This window comes from Dipteris shenzhenensis, chromosome 8, assembly GCF_047967505.1.
Source record: "Dipteris shenzhenensis isolate YYH24624 ecotype China chromosome 8, Dip_SZ_1.0, whole genome shotgun sequence".
Lineage (NCBI taxonomy): Eukaryota > Viridiplantae > Streptophyta > Polypodiopsida > Gleicheniales > Dipteridaceae > Dipteris > Dipteris shenzhenensis.
The window spans coordinates 4,961,446-4,985,318 of NC_141603.1; the positions used below are offsets into that span (position 1 = coordinate 4,961,446).

The window sequence follows — 23,873 nt, forward strand, 5'->3', positions numbered from 1 at the left end:
GCTGTGACTGCAAATCGGACCTTGTTTCCTGAAGAAGAAGTTGCTGCACTTTTGTCCTCTCCTTGGGCTGATGCTTCATCCCAGGGCAGAGGCCCGGACATTGAGGTGGAAATGCAGACGTCGACAGCCCGTTAGTTGCTGTACATACTTATCCCATAACTGTGAATATGCTTGATCCTTTGAAGTGTGTTACTCTCAATGTACATGGGAATGTGTGATGGTCGCAAATGGAAACTGGTCTGGATGTATATCAGGCAATTGCAGCCTGATATAGTTGCTTTGCAAGAGCATAATCAGCATATGTATGCTGGTTAGATAGGCCATTTTGCTGGTTATGATAACTTCTATGCTGGAGAGCACTCCTTTTCTGGTGTGGCTTTTTTGGTAAAGCACGACCTTCAACGTGTTGTGGCTCTCAATGATCGCCATGGTAGATGGATTATTGTTCAATGCCTTGTTCAAAGGGAAATTTTTGAATTTGCATCGGTTTATGCTCCCCAATCTTCTTGTGATAGAGCTTTGATATGGGTTGCCATGCATAGCTATCCATGGCGACAACATGCCTTGATTTGTGGGACAACACCTCAGGCCACACTCATATGTTGGCTTCTGAAACACAAGCATGGTGTGATTTTTTGCTCCAGTTGCGCCTGGTTGAACTCTGGAAGGAATTACAGCCCATGCTTTCGGGCTATATCTTTTAGCATAATGCTCAATCTTCTTATCAGGCACGCTTGGACAGATGGTATCAGGTTGATCCACAGCATTGTGATGCCTTTACTTGTCAAATTTGGGTTGATCATGCTTTTTCACACATTCGGATCATGCTCCTCTTTGGTTGAGGCTTTCCTGACATGAATTTCCCATTGACAGATTGCCTTGCTGAAGGCTTTTGCTGATTAATAATAGTTATTTGGAGCATGCTGACTTTAAAGCCTTGGTCTCTGATGCTATTCAGCCTCTCTCTCGTCAGATACACATTGATTTGGATTATGCCTGGCCTCTGTCACCAAAAAACGTGTTTCGGGCAGTAGAAACGTGAAGAAACGTTTCTAAGAAACGTGCAACACGTGAAAGTTTTTTTGAAATTTTTGAAATAAAAAATACACTATTTTTATTATTTATATAAAATAATTTATATAAAATACACTAATTTTAGACGTTTCTAGACAAAACGTCTGTCAAAATCTCGAAACGTTTCTCGAAACGCGTTTCTAGAAACGTTTCTTGTGACACTGTGCCTGGCAGGCTTTTGTTGCTCGGATATAAGCAGTTATTCGGGATTATGGCAAATCGGATATGCAAGCCACAAGGGAGATTGTAGCACATGCCAAATTTACTTGTCAGAGTTTGACTGAGCTTGCTCATCTTCGCCCTTTGTTTTCAGAGGAAAGCATGCGCTTATGTCAAGCTCAATTCTCTCTTTAATCCAATGATCGCAGAAAGCTTGCTAAATGGGAAACCTGATCCAGACAATGGGCTTTTTTGGATAAAGGCTGCTCTTTCGAGCAATTTTTTAAGAGTTTACACTACAAAAGACAGGCTGCCAATATTTGTCGGATCTGGATGCCTGATGGTTCTTGGTCAACATCTCATTCAAAGCTTGCTGATTTATGTGTGCAGCACTTCTCCACTCATTTTGGACATGTGGATACTCTTTCTCGTCGGGTCGTGTTACTCTTTCTTGTCGGGTTGTGTCTGCACGTTAGCTTCTTTTGCAGCATGTTCATCCAATTCTGTCTGATGCTCAGGCTTTGGAACTTGAACATCCCTTCACTGAAAGGGAATTGTTTGATGCACTGAGATCCTGTGGCAGATGGAAATCTCCAGGATGGCATAGTCTCACTGTTGAATTCTTTCTTGCATTTTGGGATCTTCTTAAATTCACCTTGCTGCAAATGGTAAATACAGCATGGCAAAATCAGCAGATGCCTGTGTTATGGAAAAAGGGTCTTCTCAAGCTGATTCCAAAGAAGCAGCTATGTGATTCACTTGGTGATTGGAGGCTAATCATGCTCATGCCAGTCATTTACAAGATCATTGCCAAAATGGTGGTTGATCGGATTAAAGGTTATTTGCACAATGGGTTGCATCCCTCCCAATATGGCTTTGTTCCACGTCGCCATATCACAGATAACATTGCCAATGCTTATGTTGGGATTAAATATGCCAAATACATGTAGCAGGATGTTCTACTCTTGCAAGTAGATATTGCAAAAGCTTTTGACACAGTTCGCATGACTAACAAGTTAACCCACATTATATGCATGGAGGTTCCTAGAACCTTCTTGTTGTCTCTCGGACCCATCAGCGAAGACCTTGACAGAAAAATCCTTGATCAAAAAATTTAGACACAGCATAACAACCAACTATTTACATTTTTATAAATTACCAATGGACTTTGTAAGGACTTTCTGTCATTGACCCATCCGAGGCCATGCTACATTGCAATTGGAACGTATGTTTGTAATAGAGGGGGGTGGGGGGGTACACGAAGGTTGAGATGTTGTGATACGAGGGGATACATGAAGGCTTGCATGTTGTCATGGACTAGCACTGCTAAAGCGGTATGTATTTTTGAGCCTTGAGGATGACTATGTTCATTCAAAAAGTTGCGATCATGCTATAACTAGGTTAAAATTCTACCTATGATGAAGCAAAAGCTTCCCATAGGGAAAAATTGTTGATTCAGGACGAGGACAGGAAAATAAGCTAAGAAATTAAGAAGATTCAATGTTAGTTCAGTTTCTCTTTTTTATTTCTGGTCTACTGGTAAGCCAATGATTTAACACAGTTTCAGTGGTTGTCCCACTTGAGAGCTTTCTTGATTGTGAGGCTTCCAAGTACTGGTTTACATGTCCAGTGTCTCAGTACACAACACCATGTCACCTTTCCTAAATCTGCTTCATGCGGCGGATGCCCAAAATCCTGAACTGTCCCCTTCATGACATAGATAAGAACCACCAGGAAGCTATATATCATGGACCTACTGATTGATGACCAATTCCTCCCTGCCAAATGGATTTTGGATGTATTGCGGTACAATATTTTTTCGAAGATGCTCTTAACGAGGGGTGATTTTTTATTACACCAACAATCTTGCATTCTTGATATTCGACTTCCCTACCTTTTGGGATCCTGTTAAGGCCAGTCCAAGTCTCATTCGGATGGCTTGCTAACGTATAGACTAAATTATTGTGCCAATATATCATAGCTCTAGGAACTATGCAGATTAAGTGCAGCCCGAGAGACTATGACGTCAATTAATTTGGCTGCCACATCATTTGCAAATTCAGAATTGAGGAGGAAATGGAGAATATTATCAATGTTTGTCATCTTTTAGTTTATCTGAAGAGTAAGCAGTTATCCCATCAATTAAAGGCAGTTAAGTTTGTCTTTTCTTGTTTAGCTTTAAACATCTGAAATCTTATAAGAATTGTGTTATGTCCCAACTTCCTTCTTAGGGTTGATTGACAGGATGGTTTAAAAGAAGGGGCAAGGAAGAATGTGTAGTTTTATGAAATGAGCTATTTAATGCCCAGATCAAACTCTATGGGAAGCAGAAAGAGCTCTACATATTACATTTTGTTTGGCTGCAGGTTGCTTATTCTATCATTGACACCAGACCTGAGTCAAAAATGGTACCATGGTGTTTGCAAAATAATGTCAAACTCCTTGCTTATGGGTAATAATCCTTGCAAATTTGTCTCATTTACCTTACAAGCAGAGCTAATATCAGAGCATGGAAGGTGCTTTGCAAGCTATCTGAATTTTGATATTATCAATCGGTTCAATATTGAAACCGCAGGACCCTTCTCGGCGGATTTTTGTCAGAAAAGTATATTGGAAAGCCGGAACCCAAGCGACTTGAGTTGAATACAAGCTCACTTGCAAAGTACAAATATTCAATAGACCAATGGGGTGGCTGGAATCTATTTCAGGTGCTTTGTTGATGTTGAATGTATCAGAGTATTTCTTGATGATCATGATCCATCTCACTTTTTTTGTTAAAATTTTTGCCAATAAGGGTTTGAGATTGTTTTAAGTAGCATCATTCCCTTCAGGTGAAACCTCATTTTCTGTTTTACGTCTTTGCCTGAGTTAGTTCATATGCTACAAGCTTAGGATGATTTGAACAAATCATCTTGACACTGGTGTTTTGAAGACAGTTGTTCTGAATTTTGTTCTCTTTTCTAAGTTCTGTAGCGGTGTAATAGCTGGGTGGTATCATGTCTTGTGGCTTTTTTCCTGTCTCTAACTTCGGATTATGCATTGTCACTTTAGTCTTGCCTGAGGCCTCCTTGCATCAATACAATGCATTCAGTGTATAGATATATTGCAGAAGGAATTTCTTTTCTCTTCATTGATTTACAATGTTTACTTTGGAGTGTGAAGGAGCTTTTACTGGTTCTGAAGCAGATCGCCGAGAAGTATGGTGTCAGTGTCAGCAACATTGCTGTTAGATACATTGCAGACAAGCCAGCAGTTGGTGCAGTCATCATTGGAGCAAGACTCAGCATTGCAGAGCATATAACAGACAATCTTCGTACTTTCACATTTCCTGGATTAGAGGATGGAGATCTATCCTTGATACATGCAGTGGTTCACAATGGCAATGCTCTGCCAGGAGATTGTGGAGATGAGTACAGGTAGATAGCTCAACTCCTTTGGATCCCCAGGGCCAAAAGTGGTTTCTCAATGAAATTGGAGCAAACATTCTGGTCATTGAGGGATGAGGTTAAAGGTTCCATCCTTTATGCTTATTTGCTCCATGAATCTCTAGCCTCTAGGTGTTTTTTACTACCGCTTTCAAACTGGTAATCATAGTATAAGCTGCAGCATGTTCTGATTCGTCACCCCTGTATTTACCTTCTTGTGACATTGTAAACATGTCAACAAGTCGATCAGGATAGATGTAAAATAGCATCTAGAGGATCTCGATTAGCTGAATATCTCACTAGTTTCCTGAAGGAAAGATAAATTACAAACGACAATTAAACCTCATCACTGCAGATATTTTAGGTGGGCACTTGCATAAAGTCAGTGTTTTCTTCTTCGAAGCATTTTTTGCTACCAATTGGAACTTGGAATTTATTTCTTCTTGCACTTAGCAAGGTACGTGTCTCTGTAACTTCGCATGCTGGAAACGCACGGTTAAAATGTTGTGGAGCTCTGCATGGAACCTTGGAGTGTTTATGCCTTGCTACACCTTTTGGACTAATGAAAGGCCATTGCGTGTCACTGATGTCTGCAAAGGCAGGGTTTGGAGGAAGCACTAGTCCATTGATTTGTGCCTACTTTTAAAAAAGTCTGAAAAATCATACTTATTTGCCTTCATGCCATGACAATCTGTGGTGATGATGTGGTTGCAAAGGTCTCTGTATCTGTTTACCTATGATTCTTTATATAGGCGATTGTGCCATTTTCAGCATGTGAGGAGGGCTGAAATCTTTGGGTGGAATGATTCATGACCTTGTTCAGTGTCATACAGGAAAACGGATGGAAATAGGAAACTCATGTGAAGTTGGGAAGAGGAATTGGAATGAGACTGCCGCATCACGTGTTACATCAGATGTGAATCATTTGATGAATTAGGTGCTACACCATATGTGAATCATTTAATAAAATTTAGTTTCGCTTCCAAAATAATAGCTGATTGCGTCATGCAAGCCCCTTTGACTCCTTTCAAATCGGTAATCATAGTGTTATGTGAAAATTTATTTCATGCCTTTTTGGGGTGTTTGTGGGTTTTAGTAACACTGGTGCAGGGAGGCCGTAATGGAGTTTTGTGAACCCCCCTCCACTATGGAGGTAGAAAGGCTTGAGGATGAGACTCGGTTTGCTGATATCAAACAGGTCACCGGAGCCTGAGTTATGTAATTATATGTGTCGGACAAGGTTGATTTCCCATGGGAGGGTAGAATAGCTAGGTTGATGAAGGGTTTAGTTGTAGTGTAAATAAAAAAAGAAGGGTCTAGTGGATAAGGGGTGTTTTGGGGGCTGGGGGGGGAGGTGTTCTAGAGAGAGAAGGCAGACATGAAAGGAAGGAGGTGGTGGGATGTGGAAGGGGGAGTTATTTTTGGCTGTTTGGTGCTGGGAGGAGGATCTCATGTCAAAAAATGAGCTGAGAACTATAGTGTGTTTTTGGGACAATGGCATGGAAGGACAGCTTTTGGGTGTGTTGCTTTACACCTTCATTCACTCTTGCTTGGATCTTGCGTACAAAACACGCGCAACACATTGATGAATAAATTTCATTTCATATTTGGTGGCTTCGCCTGGACAGCACTGGTCACGGGGGGAGAGAGAAATTCATGGCTCAGCGTGAAGGCTTTGTCACGATTTGTGACGTATTCCTTTCTCTATATCTTAGACTTATGGATGGTTTGATGAATGGACACTTGTGGAAGGGTATGCCCTTTCAATGGGACACTTCCTATGAGGCACAACCCATCACAAGAGACATTCTATGGAAGAGATACTCCTATTGTAATGTACCCTCTCATCAAGGGTCACACCCTTCACAAGGGGTACACACCTCTTCATGCACATACACTTTGGAGTACACACCTTTTCATGTGTGACTCTTCACTCTCTATATAAGAGAGGCCCAACTGTATAGATGACACACTATAGACACTCAAGCAATACAAATATTCCTTGTTCTCTGCTATTTCAGTCTCCTTTCTGTTCCTTAGCACATTTCTAAATATAGTAAATCTAGGATTTCTTACAGTGGTATCAGAGCAAATTTCGCTCGTGTCTGTAGGAAATGCCCCCTACCTTCTAGCGCCTATCTGATATCATCAAGGGTCACACCCTTCACAAGGGGTACACACCTCTTCATGCACATACACTTTGGAGTACACACCTTTTCATGTGTGACTCTTCACTCTCTATATAAGAGAGGCCCAATTGTATGGATGACACACTACAGACACTCAAGCAATACAAATATTCCTTGTTCTCTGCTATTTCAGTCTCCTTTCTGTTCCTTAGCACATTTCTAAATATAGTAAATCAAGGATTTCTTACAGACTTGGATTCAAAGGAGAGGAAGCAACTTGAGAATTGATGTGGCGATGTGGAAGAATCGGTAGCTTGACGGGGTGTTTGTAGAAGCGATGAATGGTGGGTTGCAAACGATTGAGATAAACACCATTGCGATGATGTTGCCAATAATAAAATTGTGTTTGGTTGATGCATACAAACTCTTGAGCATCAGTCACACAATTGTGATAATATGCATGAGAGCAATGAGGGATAGGGGGGATGCCAGTGCTGGAAGCAGAGTCATTTGCTGTGCTATGGTGTTTGCTGACTTTCAGCTTTTCAGTCTTGTCTCCAAAAGGGCTTTGTGGAAGTGTGGTGACAATATTAGGCCAAGTGAGCCTGATTCGATAGCAGGTTGATTCAATAGGTTTGTCAATTGATTTGGAAGGCAAGTAGTGCTTGATATGCATGATTTTCCTGAACGATGGCAATGGAGCTTGTGGAGGGGTTCAGTTATAGATCATGGGCTGGGTGAATATGAGGGATCTATGTTTGTGGAGGTGACCTCAAAGGCTGTGGCTTCCGTGAAGATGAGCCAACCTCAATTACAGTTGCGATGCCGAATGATCAGTGGAGTTATGTGGTGTCCCAATAGAGGGCGAGTTTGCTGATTGGTTGGCTGCTATGCATGGAGTACTTTAGAGTAGGGTGTCAGTATTGAGATAGCGCAAAAGGCTCTTGTTTGGTGATTCCCTATAACAGCTTTTTGTAGTTATGGCTGTCTTTTTGAGCTATGCCTTGTCCATGTTGGGGAAGGCACTGTGTCACTTGGATCGATACACTATGTGGCAGCGTTTATGTTCAAATCTTGTTGTTTCTATTATTGTCCATGGTGGGCAGCATGCGTGGGGGCTAGTGGGGCCTTGATTCTTTGGATGATTTCTTTTACAGTGGATGGCAACTTTGTAACTTTTGCTTTTGATATAGGTTGATGGGCCTTTTTTGGGAGGTTGAGCCCATGCAACTGTTAATGTGTTGCGCACTCCGCAGCTGGGTGGGAATATATTATGTGAGAATCTATTTCATGGCCTTTGGGGTGGTTTGCGGCTTTAGTGATGCTGGTGGTAAGAGGCTGTACTGGCTTTTTGTAAACTCACCTCTGTGAGTCTAGAGGGACGTAGGCAGTCTCACAGGCTTCCGGATGAGATTCGTTTCGTGTGAAATGGGTCACCTGAGCCCAAGTTATGTCATTAAATGTGTCAAGCAAGGTCGAGCTCCCATGGGGGGTAGAATGGCTAGGTTGATGAAGGGTTTAGGTGTAGTGTAAATTAAAAAAGAAGGGTCTAGTGGATAAGGGGGAAAGAATTCTAGAGAGAGAAGGGAGGTGTGAAAGGGGGGAGGCGGTGGATATGGAAAGGGAGTCCTTTTGCTGTTTGGTATTGGGAGAAGGATCTCATGTTAAAAAAAGGGCTCAGAATTGTATAGAGTGTTTTTGGGCATTCGAATGGAAGGACAGCTTTTGGGGTGTGTCGCTTTCCTCCCTCCTTTCTTGGATCTTGCATACGGCACAACATGTTGATAAATAAATTTGGCTTCAAATTGTATGCATGTCTGATTCGGGTTCGGATTTGGATCGTCGCTTTCCTCCCTCCTTTCTTGGATCTTGCATACGGCACAACATGTTGATAAATAAATTTGGCTTCAAATTGTATAAGTTGCAGCATGTGCTGGTTCATGCCTTCTTGTGACGTTGTAAACACGTCACTAATTGTATCAAGATACATGTAAAATAGCATTCAAGGGAAATATGGGAAGCGCTACAGGTACCCCTAGCCCTTAATGTTGCTTCAGTCTGCACAATCAATGGCCAACTCTTAAGTACATTGGGGTATGTAGACTTGAAATTGATTGTTGTTCGCCAGGTGGTAGAGATTCATTTTTATGTTCTTCCCACAAAGACGATCGACAACAAATGATATTGGGAAGGACTTGGTGCTATGTCGTGGACTGCCAAATCGACTGGAGAGCTAGAACCGCAACTCTCACGTATGGGGGGAGAACAACAGTAATTATGTTCCGTAAAGTTCATTCCACTTTCCCCGCAATATGACCACCTGCAAGAGGCAAGGAAATTTTATACGAAGGAAATTTCAAAGTTCCAAAAGCCTCTAGTTCCCCTTGGTACGATCCTTGAAAGGAAATCCATAAAAATGCAACTTGAAGTCCTAATCTTGATAAAGGAAAACCCTTGCCGCAAACTAGTCTCCCACCTCTACTTTTCATGCCCAATGCTAGGGGCCATACCCAAAAATTCTGCGAACAATAGGTGCATGAGCCATCCTTTGTGCACAATGCCACTTCAAAAGAGAGCAGCAACCCTAGAAGACCAAAGTCATGGTGGAAGCGTTTTTGACCCCTTCTTGTCCCTCGCCAACATAGGCAATCCCATCAAGGAGCGGGGCTTGATGTCTCCAATTGCCTCGCCTACAAGGACAAACTCCAACACTTCATAGATAGAAGTTTCACAAGTGTTGGGTTGCGATAAGGCTCTTGGAAGACTAGGGATACTATCAAGGCGAGCGATACATTCGGATTCCAAAACTTCTAACAACATTGAATATGCAACCTCAACTCACTGGGATTCATAAGGTAGTAACACAAGAACCTGCGTCAATACGAGATGCAGTCCCATAAGAACCTACCCTCAAGCCCAACACGATGAACAATTTTGCGAGCCCAAGGGATGTCATGATTCCGCGTATAGTGCAACTCAATGATAAATCCGCCAAGGTCATCGAGGAAGCAACACAAGAACCTATCCCTAAAAGTGGGTTAGTTACACAAGAACCTTCCTCTAGGCCCGTGCACATGATGAGTTGGACACGTCATTAGTTTCCTGAAGGAATATATAATTACAAAGGACAATTAAACGTCATCATTCCAGAAATTTTAGGGAAGCACTTGCATAAACTCTGTGTTTTCTTCTTTGAAGCATTTTTTGTTACCAATTGGAACTTATTCCTGCGCTTAGCAAGCTACATGTCTCTGTAACTATGAATGCTGAAAATGCATGGCTAAAATGGTAGTTGAGCTTTGCATGAGAAGTGTTTATACCTTGCTACATACACCCTTTGGTCTACTGAAGGGCCATCGTGCGTCACTGATGTCTGTGAAGGCATGGTTTGGAGGAAGCAGTTGTCCAGTGATTTGTATACTTTAAAAAAAAATGTGCAGAAAGATCATATTTTTCTGCCTTCATGCCATGATCAGCTGATGTGGGTGCGAAGGTCTCTGTATTTGTGTGCATGGTTTTTTGGATAGCTGATTGTGCCAGTTTAAGCATTTGAGGAGGGCTGAAAATATTGGGTGGAGTGATTCATGACATATTCATAGTCATACAAGAAAATGGATGGAAATGGGAAATTCACGCATACTTGCGAAGAGGAATAGGAATGAGACTGCAGATCACGTGTAACACCGTCTATGAATCATTTGATGAAATTTTGTTTCTCTTCAAAATTAATAGCTGATGCATCATACAAGTTCTTTTGACTCTTGTTCAGGCTTCTTGTCACGAGGGCGTGATTTCTAGCGCATGCATGTTGGCCTGCAGTTGGGCAGGACCTTGGGAAAACAAGGAGCGAGGTCAAGGGTTGTGCTAGAACCCCTAGCATTATTGCTTTGGGGGAAAATGAAAGGTCTAGGGCCAAGGCCCAAGAGGGGCCTAAAGAACGTTAGGATTTACAAGTTTTTCATTGGTATGGTCTCCATACAAGGGGCAAGGGGCAAATGTACCTTAAGTTGGTCATTGGTATTGACCAAATAGAAGGCTTGGGGGCAAACCAAGACGTGGGCTGCCAAGTGGCATGCCCATGCAAAACCATTTTGGCAAGGAGGACCTTGGAAGCCTCCAGGCAAGGAAAATGGACGGAAGTCGACGGGATCACGGGGATGAAAAGCAAGCTTGGGTTGCTGGTATGAATTCCGGACGGGTATGAGCTGTTGCGCAAGAGCTGCACACACTGGTACGGCTGTACGGGCTGGTACGGACTGCTGGTTGCTGTTCTGTACAATTGTACGAATGATCACTGGTTGTTGCTGACGTTCCGTACAATTGTATTGCTGACGTTCCGTACAATTGTACGGTTGATTACTAGTGCTGCTGTGTATACGGGACCAGTATGGCTGTGAGTACTAGGTTAGGGACTGTGTGTACAGAATACACAGAGGCAGTGAACAGCTGACGCAAGCAGACTGTACGGATGCTCACGTCTGAGGTCAGATGTATGGACATGTGCGCTTGTGTACGGACAGCGGTGAATGGAGAGTTAGGCCTGTCTTTTAGTTGCTTTGTACAGGCTTGTGGAGGTTGCCTTGGGTTGTGTTCACAGGCAGGAGAGCCAAGGTTGTACGAGCAGTGTGGTTGGAAAGCTCTCCGGGTGTATGCATTAGCTCGTGATTGAGCTTGGTTTGAGCTCCGAGCTGGTTAAAAGTTTACTCATGCTTAACTGTGATTGCATTGGTCTGTGAACTGTGTTTGGAGAGGTCTAGTTGGCAGAGAGATCCAGTGTGGATTTTTGCAGTTCAAATTCATGCTTCTGAATCTTGTCGGCAGGCCAGCTATGCTCTCACTTAATTGCTTGGGTATCTCAGTGAGGCAGTAGACACCTGTGGCAGTTTGGGGAGTTGTGTGACCCCGTTTGGGATGCTAGCAACATTTACCTCGGCCTTCGGCTATAGATAGCAAGTTGCATACATTTAGTGCTTGGATATTGGCCTTGACAACATGCATGCCATCTGGCAAGGCTAGTATGCATGCTGTAGGGTTCCTTGTATCTCTGGTTTGGGGCATGAGGACCTATCGAGCTGTGACCAAGGTTAGACCATGGGTCTTACCCTTAACCTCGGCGCCTGAGGCTTTATCCTGTGGCTCTGGAGTTTGGTTGGTGAGTTCTACAGTGTCTTCTTAGAAGCTGTGTCACAGTCTTTGAATTTTTTATATTTGCTCCTAAATTAACTTATGGTAAGGGTAGAATTACAGCATTTGATCTAAGTAGCTGTCGATGATATAGTGTTTCTATTCTTTAGATGCCAACTAGCTGAACATTGTAGTCCCTACCAGTAAGAACAATGAAGGCTTCTGTCTGCTCTGATGCTGCGTGCTGCTAGCGGCTGCTGCACCCAAGGCTAGGTTTATGGTGCACAATAATGGCCGATGTGCTAGTGCTTCAGATCTGCTTAAGATGACTGATCAGAAACCATTGCATTGTGACTGTATGGCTGCTATCTGGACCTTCAAATGCTGCTGTAAATCTGTATACACGTGCTACTGCTGAGTAGGTGCCTCAAAGAACTACAGGATTGCCCCAGCTAGATAGTCCAATGGCTGAGGGCTACCTGGACAACTTCATCAGCTGTCTGTGTAGCGATCCAGCTGGGCAGTACAGGTGGTGCTCAGGGCGTCCATATGGTTGTTCCATTTAGCTGGTACACCTCTGCCGTGAGAGTGCTTAATTGCTGGAGCTAGCTCTATGTTCACATGCTATATCTAAAATTAATATTTATATTTGGACATTCTTATGTCTTGGGATCTATTGATGGGATACAAATAACATGATCAATGGATTTGAAAGTTATCGAAGAACACTCTCTTCAGTCTATATAAATGAACTATCTCAGAGGAGGTAGATAGAATTTAGTAAAGGCTCAAGCAAACATGATTTATAATAACTACTCTTTTATAAAAATAGAAATGAAATTGCAAATGTAGAAAATGTGATATTTAACATGCTTTATTTCGACACTTTAACACTTGCTTTAATTTCGCAGGTGGTTCAGGAGATGAATTGGAGATGTCCCAAACTTGCATGTTAATGAATTGATTGCTCAAGTTTATTTTCTCTCTTTTCTTGCTCACTGACTACAAAATTTGAGAATCATTTGTTGTTTGCAAGCTCACTAGGTCAACTGAAAGGACATCATTGTGTGCAAATACTTTAAATGCCAATTTGCAAATACAACAAAGACGTTATTCTTAATCTTTAAAATGAGGTAAATAGTAAAAACTAGCAACTTCCAAGATAGTTATGACAATACATATGGTAGGTTGCTTTAAGAGCACTTGCACACAAGAAGATTGGTTTTTGGAAGCACAGAAGAATAGTGGTGCGAGACTATAATCCACATAAAAACTTTATCAAGTATTCCAATTTCTATTGATTTAAGATATCTTTATATACTAGGGCATGTTCTTATGGGCCAAGTTTAACTCAAAAGTTTTGTATGTGAAGTAGTTTAGACAATCTTTTTGACATCTTGACCAAGTAGCATTAATGTTGTTCAAATAATGTTCCAAGATATACATAGTTATGCATCAAGTCAAGGACTAGCTCTTGCACGATATAAATTGAGGATCACATAGATGTATTTCTTAAAGCAGAAGTCAATATGTTGAAGAAGTCAATATGTTGAAGCCCAAGTAGTGAACTAGAGAAACTTATCAAAAGCCTAAGATTTGCCAATGGAGAAGAGCGCAAAATAACATTTGTAGACATAATTACAATACAATTGGCTTAACATCTTAGGAGGTTGGAGGTTTATGGCCAATGGCCAGCTATACAATAATTGGAATGGGTAGATCTGCTTGGTTGTCTTCTGAGGGGCACATCTCGTATTTGGGTTTGGCATTGACATTATTGAAGTAAAGAATGTAAGGAGCCTTGAAATATAAAATTTTAACTATATTATCATTGAATTGAGGGAATGTATATAAAATGAGGAGCATGTATCTTTGTCGAGCAATAACTAAAGCCGAAAAAGAAAACAATGTTGTAACCAATCAAGGGGAACGAAATGTGAAGTGAATCTTTGCTTTGATCTTTAGACTAAATAATCCTATGGCATTCTATCTCCAGAGTATGTGAATATGTGAGTATTAGTACATGTGTGGTGACTCTTGCTCTTGTATTAACACAAGAAGTCTAGTATCACTACATACTATTTATATAACATAGTAAATATGGATTGTTTACAACTACTCTTCTTTTTAATTGTTTGGCAAAATTTATTCTTCAACTCGTCATTGCATGCAAGGTGCTTGCTAGTCTCATTTGTAAGAGGTGATATTTAGATGTTTGATCCATTCATTACATTCATTGCTAGTCTCATTTGTAAGAGGCAATATTTTGTGTGAGTTACAATGTGTGGGGTTTGAATAATGTCTCAAGAATCCCAGATAGAGCACTATTATTGACTACTATTGTAGAGATTAGGACAGCTACAATATATGTTGACACAAATGATTGTTATTTTTAGGCATATAATATCCAATAGGTCCAACATGCATATTTTCTTTTTGCAAATTGATAACTCAAGGTCAATAATGGTGGTCATCTCTTAAGAGCGATTGCAATACTATACTAGTAAAAAGAGTGGTTGAGTCCACACTATCGTCGTATAACAAAATGATGATTAAAAAATTTTGGGAATAGGCAAGAGGCTATACTAGGCATGCTAGAACCAATGCCAAAAAGTAGTCAATAAATGTAACCATACATGGGTGGCATGTGTCTGCAAGATGTATGAAACTGTCCTGAGAGAGAACTTTGCCGTGTCACAAATCTTTGCAAGATGTGATGAAGTGCCAAACTACCAAGATACTGAGCTGGTGTCAGATGTGTGAATGAGTACAACAGTAGATCCAAATGGATTGACACCGGTGGGAACTAATGGGGTGCTTTAGGCAATGGTTCACTTGGATTGGTGGAGTTCAATATTCTCTATAACTATGCTAGATTATAGCTCTAGTACACGTCGATCATTGAGGAAACAATAAATTTTTATCTTTGTTCACTTTGTGTGTTGGGTGCCTACAATGGATCGAGAAGTGGTTTCGATAATGAGGATTAAATGATTCGGACCTGTAGAAATGTTAGAATAGTGCTCAATGCATAGAGCATGATCTGTTGATCATTTTTATTTTTAACAGTATGACAAAATCCTTTAGGATCAAAGCTATGGACATTTGGAAACTGTGCCAAACTTTGTCCAGAGAGTGGTTAAAAATAATGCTATGGCATTGTGTGATGATATGGCAATGTGTATTCGTATGTTTCTTATAATAATGTACCTATATGATACTATGTGCTTAGATGGCAAAGATGACATGGCATGATGATTTGGACTTGCTGATATGGCATGATGGCATGGCTTATTGACATGTCAATGATGATGTGGTTGTTGCCATGGCCTATGACGATATGGTTAGCTGATATGGTAATTGCTAACATGGCAATGCTAACCCTTCTCATACAATCCTTAACTCACCCCCTATCATACACACATACACACACATTCCTAAGGACTCTTTTTAGGTATGGATTAAACTCCAAAACAACAAAAAATCCTACATGAAAGGAAAACTTTCTGTCAACTTTTTTGGCATCCTGAAAACTACGCAAAAAAATTTTCATACATTTGTAGGTAGGTCTTAGCCATATCTATGGATTACATTGAGATTCAATTTATCTACATAAATCCTAGATACATTTATGTGTATGTATCAATTTATCCATATATCAATTTATCTCCATATATTGAGATTTAATTTGTCTACATAAATCCAATATGCATTTATGTGTATATCAATTTATCTCCATACATTGATATTAAATTTATCTACATAAATCCTATATACATTTATGTGTATATATATCAATTACTCCATATACTCCATGGTTGAGATATCAATGATAGGATATAAGATTTAAAAATCTATATGTACTCCAAATCCCTTGCCAAAAAGAAAAAAAAACTTTTGATACATACATAATTTGGCCTTTTCAACACCCAAAATGAGCTCAAAAGGCCCAAAAACCACACGAGTCCAACGTAGACTCTACCAAGCCCCTACCAGGTGCACTCTTTTCTGATTTGGGATTTTGAAAAATCATCCAAAGGTACCTGTGTTTGTAGCCATTTCTAGGGTTTTTAAGCCTTCTGAGCTCATTTTTTGTGTAAAAAATGTCAAATTATAAAAACATATTAAAATTTTGCTTTTTTCAAAGAAATTAGAGCTTCTAAAGGATTTTGGCAATGATTACTAGATATTTATTTCTATTTGTAAGAATTTTTCATTGAAACATTGAGGGATTTATTAGAGCCATCAAGGTCACTAAAGACATCATTGCATCAAGAGAGCTGATATGTAACCTTCATTACCATATATATTGATGATGTGATCATGATCATAAGAGTGTGCTAAATCCTCAGTAAAGGGGAAAAATCAATGTAATACGAACAATCTTCATCCCCTAAAATTTTGCTAATCCTAGTTTCAAAGTTCAAAGCTTTCCAAGAATTCATTGGCAACAAGTGGAATCCAATCAATTTCTCTTCTAAGAAAGTGTTGGATACAGAGATGAGGTAGCTTGTGGCTAGCAAGCATGTACACTCTTTGATATTTTGCATAGAAAAGTTCAAGCATTATGTAATGGTTTGAATTTTATAATTATCACAATTGATGGTCATGCTAACAGGTTTTTCAATCCCCAAATCCCATGGGAACATTGGCTAAGTGGTTGAGTATGCTATAAGAGTATGAAAAGTATAAAGAAGTGGACCTTACAATTTCAAAAATGCATTAATTGATCTAGACGATGATCCCAGTGGGGATAATTCTTCCTTTTACCACCTTCTCTTTCCCCCCAATACTTTGCTCCAATCATAACTACAAAAAGATTTGAAAAGACAACAAGGCACTACACAATTATGGAGGTCATTTTGTATCATCAAGGGATTGAAGGAATTTTGAGACTAGCAATTAATGCAGAGACAATCTAGTGGATAATCAAGAGGGTTTTGTGGAGGACATTATGTTGTTATTGACTATACTAGTATAAAGATCATGCATAATACTATTGACCCACTCTTCTCAAGGATAAAACTGCACATTGCAAGACAGGTGAGTTTTGTCGATTGTTGGTTGTTTCTTACTAATCCAAGAGAAGATATCTGAAACTAAAGAGAAACAATATTCAGAAACTGATTTCTTATAATCAATATCTCCAGCCCACCAATCTGAGTCACAATGACCAGCCAAGGAAGTGCCCGTACCATAAGTGATGCCATAATCAAGAGTGCCCTTCACATACCTGAGCACCCGCATCCCTGCATTCCAATGATTCTCCCGGGGCTTATTGGAGAACCTGCTCAAAATGCCAATAGAAAAACTGATGTCCGGTCTGGTGTTGCACAGATAGATGAGACTGCCGACCAACTTCTTGTACCTCCCAATGTCTGTTGATGGTGAGGCATCCTCCACAGACAGCCTCGCATTTACCTCCATAGGTGTAGCTATCTCCTTACACTCAGACATACTACAATCAAAGCTACATGCCATGTCAATTGAGTATCAACCTATGCCGCTTTTCTCAATATGATACAAGAGATTATGGACAAGTCAATTTTAAAAGTTTAATGTACTTGGGAAATGAAAATATGATAATCGGCATTCCAAAACTTACACTTCTCAAAAAAGTTACAAAGCTTGCTACTTTGACAAAGAAACTTTGGGAAGAAGCACCTCTAGGTTAACAGTACTCTTACTTTGATTCATTCAACTACTATGCACAAACCGGTAGCATAAATGGTTCAATATGTTATCTGAATTTCATTGACAACTACAAGAGATATTTCTACTCTATTTTCTCAAAGAGAAATCTAAAGTTTTTACCAAGTTTCAAGAGTGCAAACACTTTGTAGAGAACCAACAACAAGAAAAATCAAAGTTCTCAAACCAAACCAAGGAGGTAAATTCATTTCTTCTGCATTCCTGAACTTTTATAAAGATCAAGAAGTTCGAAGACAATTCACATATGCAAACACTTCCCAACAAGGTACCATATAGCATTGAAAGGAAGAATTGTACTTATCAATAGTACTAGAACAATGATCAGTAAGGAGCATCTTCCAAGTCAGAAAAACAATCAACATTATGAATTGCTTACTTGATCAGCTTCCGATCGAACGCATTCAAGTTATGATACCTTATGAGATATTCATTGAATGCAAGCCAAGGATTGGACATCTTTTTAGATGCATAGTATATGCTCACATACATGATAATCACCACATAAAGTTGGATGTAAAGTCAAACAAATGCATCATGGTTGACAAGTAAAGAGAGAAAATTATATGATCCCACCAACCGAAAGTTCATTTTCTCTAGAGATGTGTTTGATGCAAAGTACAAATGGATTTCATCAAATATACAAGAGATAATCACACCAAAAACTCAATCACATCTGAAGAAAGCTAATGGTTGAGAAAGGGAGGGAATAGACACACAATCAATGAATATGAGAGGTGACATAAGAATGAGATTCTTAACCTTTCACCTTGAGGCAGACATAAGATCTCTATGCAATCACTCTTTACCCTCCAGATGAGGCTATACCATATTTCTCTAATACAAAGGTGAGTCCTCTACTAGTGGTGACAAAAAGAAGAAGGGTGGCAAGAACAAGTTTCAGGGAGAATGCTTCTACTGCAAGAAGAAGGGCCATGCGATTGTAGATTGCTGGGTCAAGAAAGCAGATGAAAAGAATGGTACCTTGAAGAAGATAGATAAGGGGAAAGGAATAGCTAACACAGCGGAAGCAGAGTTGGATCTATTTCTAGCCATTGAGGAAGAGTGTTCCTTAGTTCAAGAAGTGTCAACCACTGATTCATGGGTGTTGGATAGTGGTCCCTCCCATCACATGACCTGCAAGAAGGGTCTATATTGTTCCATGCAGCCTCTACAGGAACCCATCATCGTGATGGTTGGAAATAACGCAAAATGCCCTGTTGAGGGTACAGGTACAGTTTTATTTGTTTATGTAAATGGAGATGTTAAGAAACTATCTAATGTGCTGTATGTTCCACAAATCAAGGGAAATTTGCTATCAGTTGCTTCCATAACTGACCTTGACCATAGTCTTTTCCATACGTTACCATACGCGTACATCATACGAGTACAAAAGTATGATTGGAGTATGGTTCAGCCCCTGGGGCTGAAACATACGTGACCCTAATTTTACCCAAAAATTTTCAGAAAAATATAGATTGATCATTGATCATTGTACACATTAAATTGACGTAGAGGTATTAAACTGAAACTTGAAACTTGTATTGATTTTAAAGTCATCACTCATGAGTCATGAATCGTATTCATCATTCATGAAAGACTCCAGCCTCCATAGACCATAGTCATCTAGATTCTAGATTTTGATACATCATACATAGTGTCCACTGTCAAATGATGGAATCATAGATCATAGATCAATAATCAATACACCAAGACATCATGATCAAAGGAAGTAGGTACTAGTAACTACACCAAAACATGAAAGGCAAAACATCATAAAGAAAAGGCTGCCAGTGTGCCACAGCCTGGAAATAAAGCATGCATGACAATTCACAACCAATGAGGCTCAAGCCTCAAGCTGCATCTTCATCCTCATCCACTGGCTCATCCTCATCCTCATCACCATTTGCATCAATGCCCACACCCTCCTCCTCATCCTCCTCCTCCTCCTCATTACTATCATCCTCATCTGCCTCGCCATGGAACTCCAAAAGACTAGAGCTGCTTGAAGCTATAGCAACATCCATCGTTCCTGTAAGTGTAACAATAGGGGATGCAATGTCTTCTCCCTCTGTATCTGCTTGCCTTGCTAGCAGCCTATCATCATCCTTCTCCTTGTTGATCATTTCTAGGGTCACTTCTATCTTCTCAAATCCCCTTTCCTTGATTTTGGAAATGAGACGCAAATTAGTATGGATGTATACTAATTTCTCGGTATTCTTTAGAAGCAGCCTATTCCTTCTTTTAGTATCGATAAGAGAGAATCTGCTCCAATTCCTCTCACAAGGAGAAGCACATGTGCCTTGCGAGAGCACTCGAAGAGCTAACCGTTGCAAATTTGGTGTGTGAGCCCCAAATGTCTCCCACCATTTTACCCCTTGGTGCATTCTCTTTTCATCCTTTGCAATCGCACGAGAAAATGTGCCTGACATGGATTTGTAAATATCCAACTCATCACATAAGGTGCCTTGGCTGTCAACATCATACTTGGTGTACCGCTCTATGGCATCCATCCACCCATCATGCACCTCCTTGTCACTATCTGGATTTTTCTCTCTCCAAATAGGATGGAGAACAAAAGCTGCCACATGAAATGGAGAATGCATCATATCCCACATGTCAACACACAAGGCTCTAACATCAGCCAGCTTTGAGGATTCAATCCCATCAATAGTTGCCATCTTCTCGACCATCCAATCAGTGAGTTCATATACAAGTCCCATGGTAGCCCCTTCCCTATCAGCCAGGCGAAGGATCTTTAAAATAGGTGCACAAAGCTTCACAATGAGTCTTGCATCTTGCCAAAATGAAGCACCTAATATAATAGAAGACACTTGTTGTGCTTTCACAGTGCGTGACACCTTCTTCTTGCAATACTCATCACTGACAACCATGCGGCGCAATCCATTATATACCCTCTCATACAACAAGTTTGCTAACATGATAAACATGTAAGCAAACCGTGTTGGTGTTGGCCTCACCAATTTCTTCTTGCTGAATTTTCTATATATTGCTAACATAGTGTGTTTTTGGGTAACAAATGTCACAATCATGTTAGCATGTACCAACACTGGCTTCACCCATGCAAGCTTTCCTATGTTCTCAAACAAGAGGTCAAGGCAATGGCATGTGCATCTAGTATAGAAAATGTGAGGCCACTCTTCCTCCACCAATTCTCCTACCCGCACACAGATGCATTGTCCATACACACCTTCACCACATTTTCAGCCCCAACATCAAGAATGGCATCTTTCAGTATCCCAAAGATGTACTCCCCTGACTTATACTGCCCACTTGTGTCCACGGACTTCAAGAAGGCTGAACCAAATATGCATGAGACCATAATATTGATTATAGGCCAACACCGAGTGTCAGACCAGCCATATTTTTTTCACTTATCCCGAAACTGTAGCATCTCTTGATCTATGCATACTGCTTCATTAGTTATCTCCATTGTGTGCAAAACATTGTGGGATGGAGGCTTGAAAGTAGGCCCAACTTGGCCAATGGCATGAACCATCTCCAAAAAATAAGGGCTCCTCACCTTCCAATGAGGAATATCCTCTGCAAAGAAAAAACGACGGAGAGCAATGTATGCATCCTTCTGTGCCTGTGACTCCCATGCCTTGGCCAAGGTTCCCTTTGACATCTTCAACTTCTTTTGCTTTGGCTCATATGCACTGCCAGATGCATTTCCACTTGCAGTACCACTCACTGAGGCATCTCCCAAATTAGCCACATCTCCAACAAGCTGTTTTGCAGCAGTTTTCAGGGCCGCCTTTGCCTGTAATCTTCGACAAGTATCTTTCACATTTTTGGGAGGAGCGGTACACTTGTTGACCCCCAAGCCTGTGAGCCCAAGAAAATGTGCCCTTATATAGGTCGGTCCTCCATTCCATGAATGAGGGCAATATTTACATTTACAAGTGTATTGGCCCTTCCTTAAAGGCTTTAAGGCCTCTACAAATTCCCATTCTGGTCCTTTTTGTCTTCCCATTTGCAAATCTGCAAGCTGCAAATTTGCAAAAGGGGGCAAATAAGACATTGGGCAAAGGAACAATTTCCAAAGAGGGCTTGAAGCCCTTGTAGGCTGCCCTGTTAGATGGCATCAACTAAAGAGAAAGCACTTGTTGCAAAACGAGAAAAAAGAGCAGCCATTACAGTTAGCTTGACGCTTGGAGCAGGTAGAGCGTAGAGGCACGCTGCGGGCTGCAACTCTATGGTGACCACTCACCTCCAAAGCAAGTAGAAGAGGGAAAAGGGCTGCCTAAATAGAGGGCAGCAAGGTGCTGAAGAAGAGGGAAAATTGAAGAAGAGTGAAGGATTGAGGGGACTCGGGAGTCGGGATTGAAGAAGAGGGCAAAGTGCTGCCTAAATAGGCTCTTGAGAAGAGGGCAAAGGGCTGCCTAAATAGAGGGCAGCAAGGTGCTGAAGAAGAGGGCAAAGGGTTGCCTAAATAGAGGGTAGCAAGGTGTTGAAGAAGAGGGCAAATAGCTGCCTAAATAGGCTTTTGAGGCAGCCAGGTCGATGTGCAAGCAGAGAGTCGATTCATGGACGTAGACTGTAATACGTATGGCCTTTCTTGGGATTCGGGAGCCTTCACAAGGATGTCGTACGGATTAGAAAACAGGAGCCAAGTAATACTATAAGTATGCATCCCGATTTCCCCCCCCCCCCCCCAAAGTCATGTATGAAAATCCGTACGTACGTACGAAAAAAGGACCGTACACATACAGATGCAACTTTGACCTTGACCATGAGGTGAGGTTTAACAAGATAGGAGCAAAAATTTTGGATAGTGCTAGCAATCTTGTTGGCACAGGAGTAAGGAGGAACGACCTATATGAGCTAAGTGCTCTTACAGCCACCGTTGGAGTGGGCACAAGCAAACTTTGGCACGAAAGATTCGGCCACATCGGATTTGCAGTGCTGAAGGAGATGTAGAAGCAAGGTATGGTTGCTCACTTACCTGCAGTAGCAGAAATCAAAGAACCGTGTGAAGCTTGCATGATGGGCAAGCAACAGAGAAAGGCATTCCCACAAGAAACAAGAATAGAGCAAACGCTCCTCTAGAGTTAGTGCATGTTGACTTGTGCAATAAGATGCCTACACAAGCCTTGGGGGGATCTTCCTATTTTCTATTGATTGTCGACGACTATAGTAGGAAGATGTGGGTGTACTTTCTTTGCAAAAAGGCTCAAGCTTTTGGTAAATTGAAAGAATGGCTACAGCTTGTTGAAAATGAAACAAGGAGAAAAGTGATGAAAATCAGATCGGATGGTGGTGGTGAGTTTGTTTCTACAGAGTTTGGAGATTTTTGCAAGAGCAAAGGGATCAAGCGACAAACGACAACATCACATATGCCTCAGCAAAATTCGGTTGTTGAACGCCGAATGCGGATCACCGTGGAGATGGGGAGGTGTATGTTGAAAGGTGCTAGACTGTCAAACCACTTTTGGGCTGAGGCTGTCAATACTGCGGTTTACATCCTTAATCGCAGCTATACAAAGGCACTCAAAGGTAAAACACCACATGAGGCTTACAGTGGTAAGAAGCCATTTGTCTCCCACTTCAGAACATTTGGGTGTGAATGCTATGCGCATGTACTAGGCAAAGAGAGAAATAAGCTACAACCAAAAAGCACCAAATATATCTTCTTAGGCTATAACTCAAAAGATGTGCCTCAGATACTAACTTGTTTGTGTACAGGAAAGGTGAAAATTTTGCTATTATTGTTCTATATGTAGATGATCTCCTTATTATAGGTGATTATGAAGACATGATCCAGCAGACTAGAAAGGCACTAAGCACAGAGTTTGAGATGACAGACTTAGGCTTGATGCACTACTGTCTAGGGATTGAGGCATTGTCTTTAACCGAGGCTGACAGCATGTTTTAATGGAAGCAAGGAGCAGAAGCAAGAAGAAAGAAAGAAAGAATAAGGGTGGAGAGAGAGCTAAAAGAGAGCACAAGTTTTGTGGGAAGCAAAAGTCTCTAATGACTTCCCTTATTGCCTTTTTTATATAAAGAAGAGGATAAGGTGATAACGTGGCACAGTGACATGGCAGTACCACTTATACAAGGGATAGCACATTGTGCCTTTATCCCCAATAATCTCCCACTTGAAAGCCAATGTGCCTAAAAGTAAAAGGGAGGAATGTACAAATATATATATAACAAGAGAAACTCAGCATGAGAATCTCAACCAACACCCATCTGTCCTCTGCAATGTGAAAGCGTTGCGGATTAAGAC

The 23,873-nt window shown here is 40.9% G+C and overlaps 2 protein-coding genes across 5 annotated transcripts in view; one reads left to right on the forward strand and one right to left on the reverse strand.

Moving 5' to 3' along the window:
* Positions 1-13,173, forward strand: part of LOC147899005 (uncharacterized) — a 64,503-nt gene extending 51,330 nt beyond the window's left edge. Inside the window, exons 4-7 of one of the 4 annotated variants that reach the window (XM_087378424.1) lie at positions 3,600-3,685; positions 3,809-3,941; positions 4,396-4,649; positions 12,082-12,313. In XM_087378424.1, coding sequence (XP_087234550.1) covers positions 3,600-3,685; positions 3,809-3,941; positions 4,396-4,649; positions 12,082-12,118 — 510 coding nt within the window. In that variant the 3' untranslated portion in view covers positions 12,119-12,313. Of the gene's footprint in view, positions 1-3,599; positions 3,686-3,808; positions 3,942-4,388; positions 5,256-12,081; positions 12,314-12,822 lie in introns of those variants that run through there. The other 3 variants (XM_087378421.1, XM_087378423.1, XM_087378422.1) reach the window with 3 other exon arrangements.
* A 6,300-nt stretch (positions 13,174-19,473) lies between these two features.
* On the reverse strand, positions 19,474-20,562 carry LOC147899006 (uncharacterized). Its single transcript, XM_087378180.1, has one exon. It carries the CDS (start codon positions 20,560-20,562, stop codon positions 19,474-19,476), a length of 1,089 nt encoding a protein of 362 aa, XP_087234306.1.
* Positions 20,563-23,873: the final 3,311 nt, after the last annotated feature.

Bases quoted from the DNA above. Each gene is read 5' to 3' on its own strand.
- LOC147899006 (XM_087378180.1), bottom strand. From the start codon at position 20,562: ATGTTAGCAAACTTGTTGTATGAGAGGGTATATAATGGATTGCGCCGC.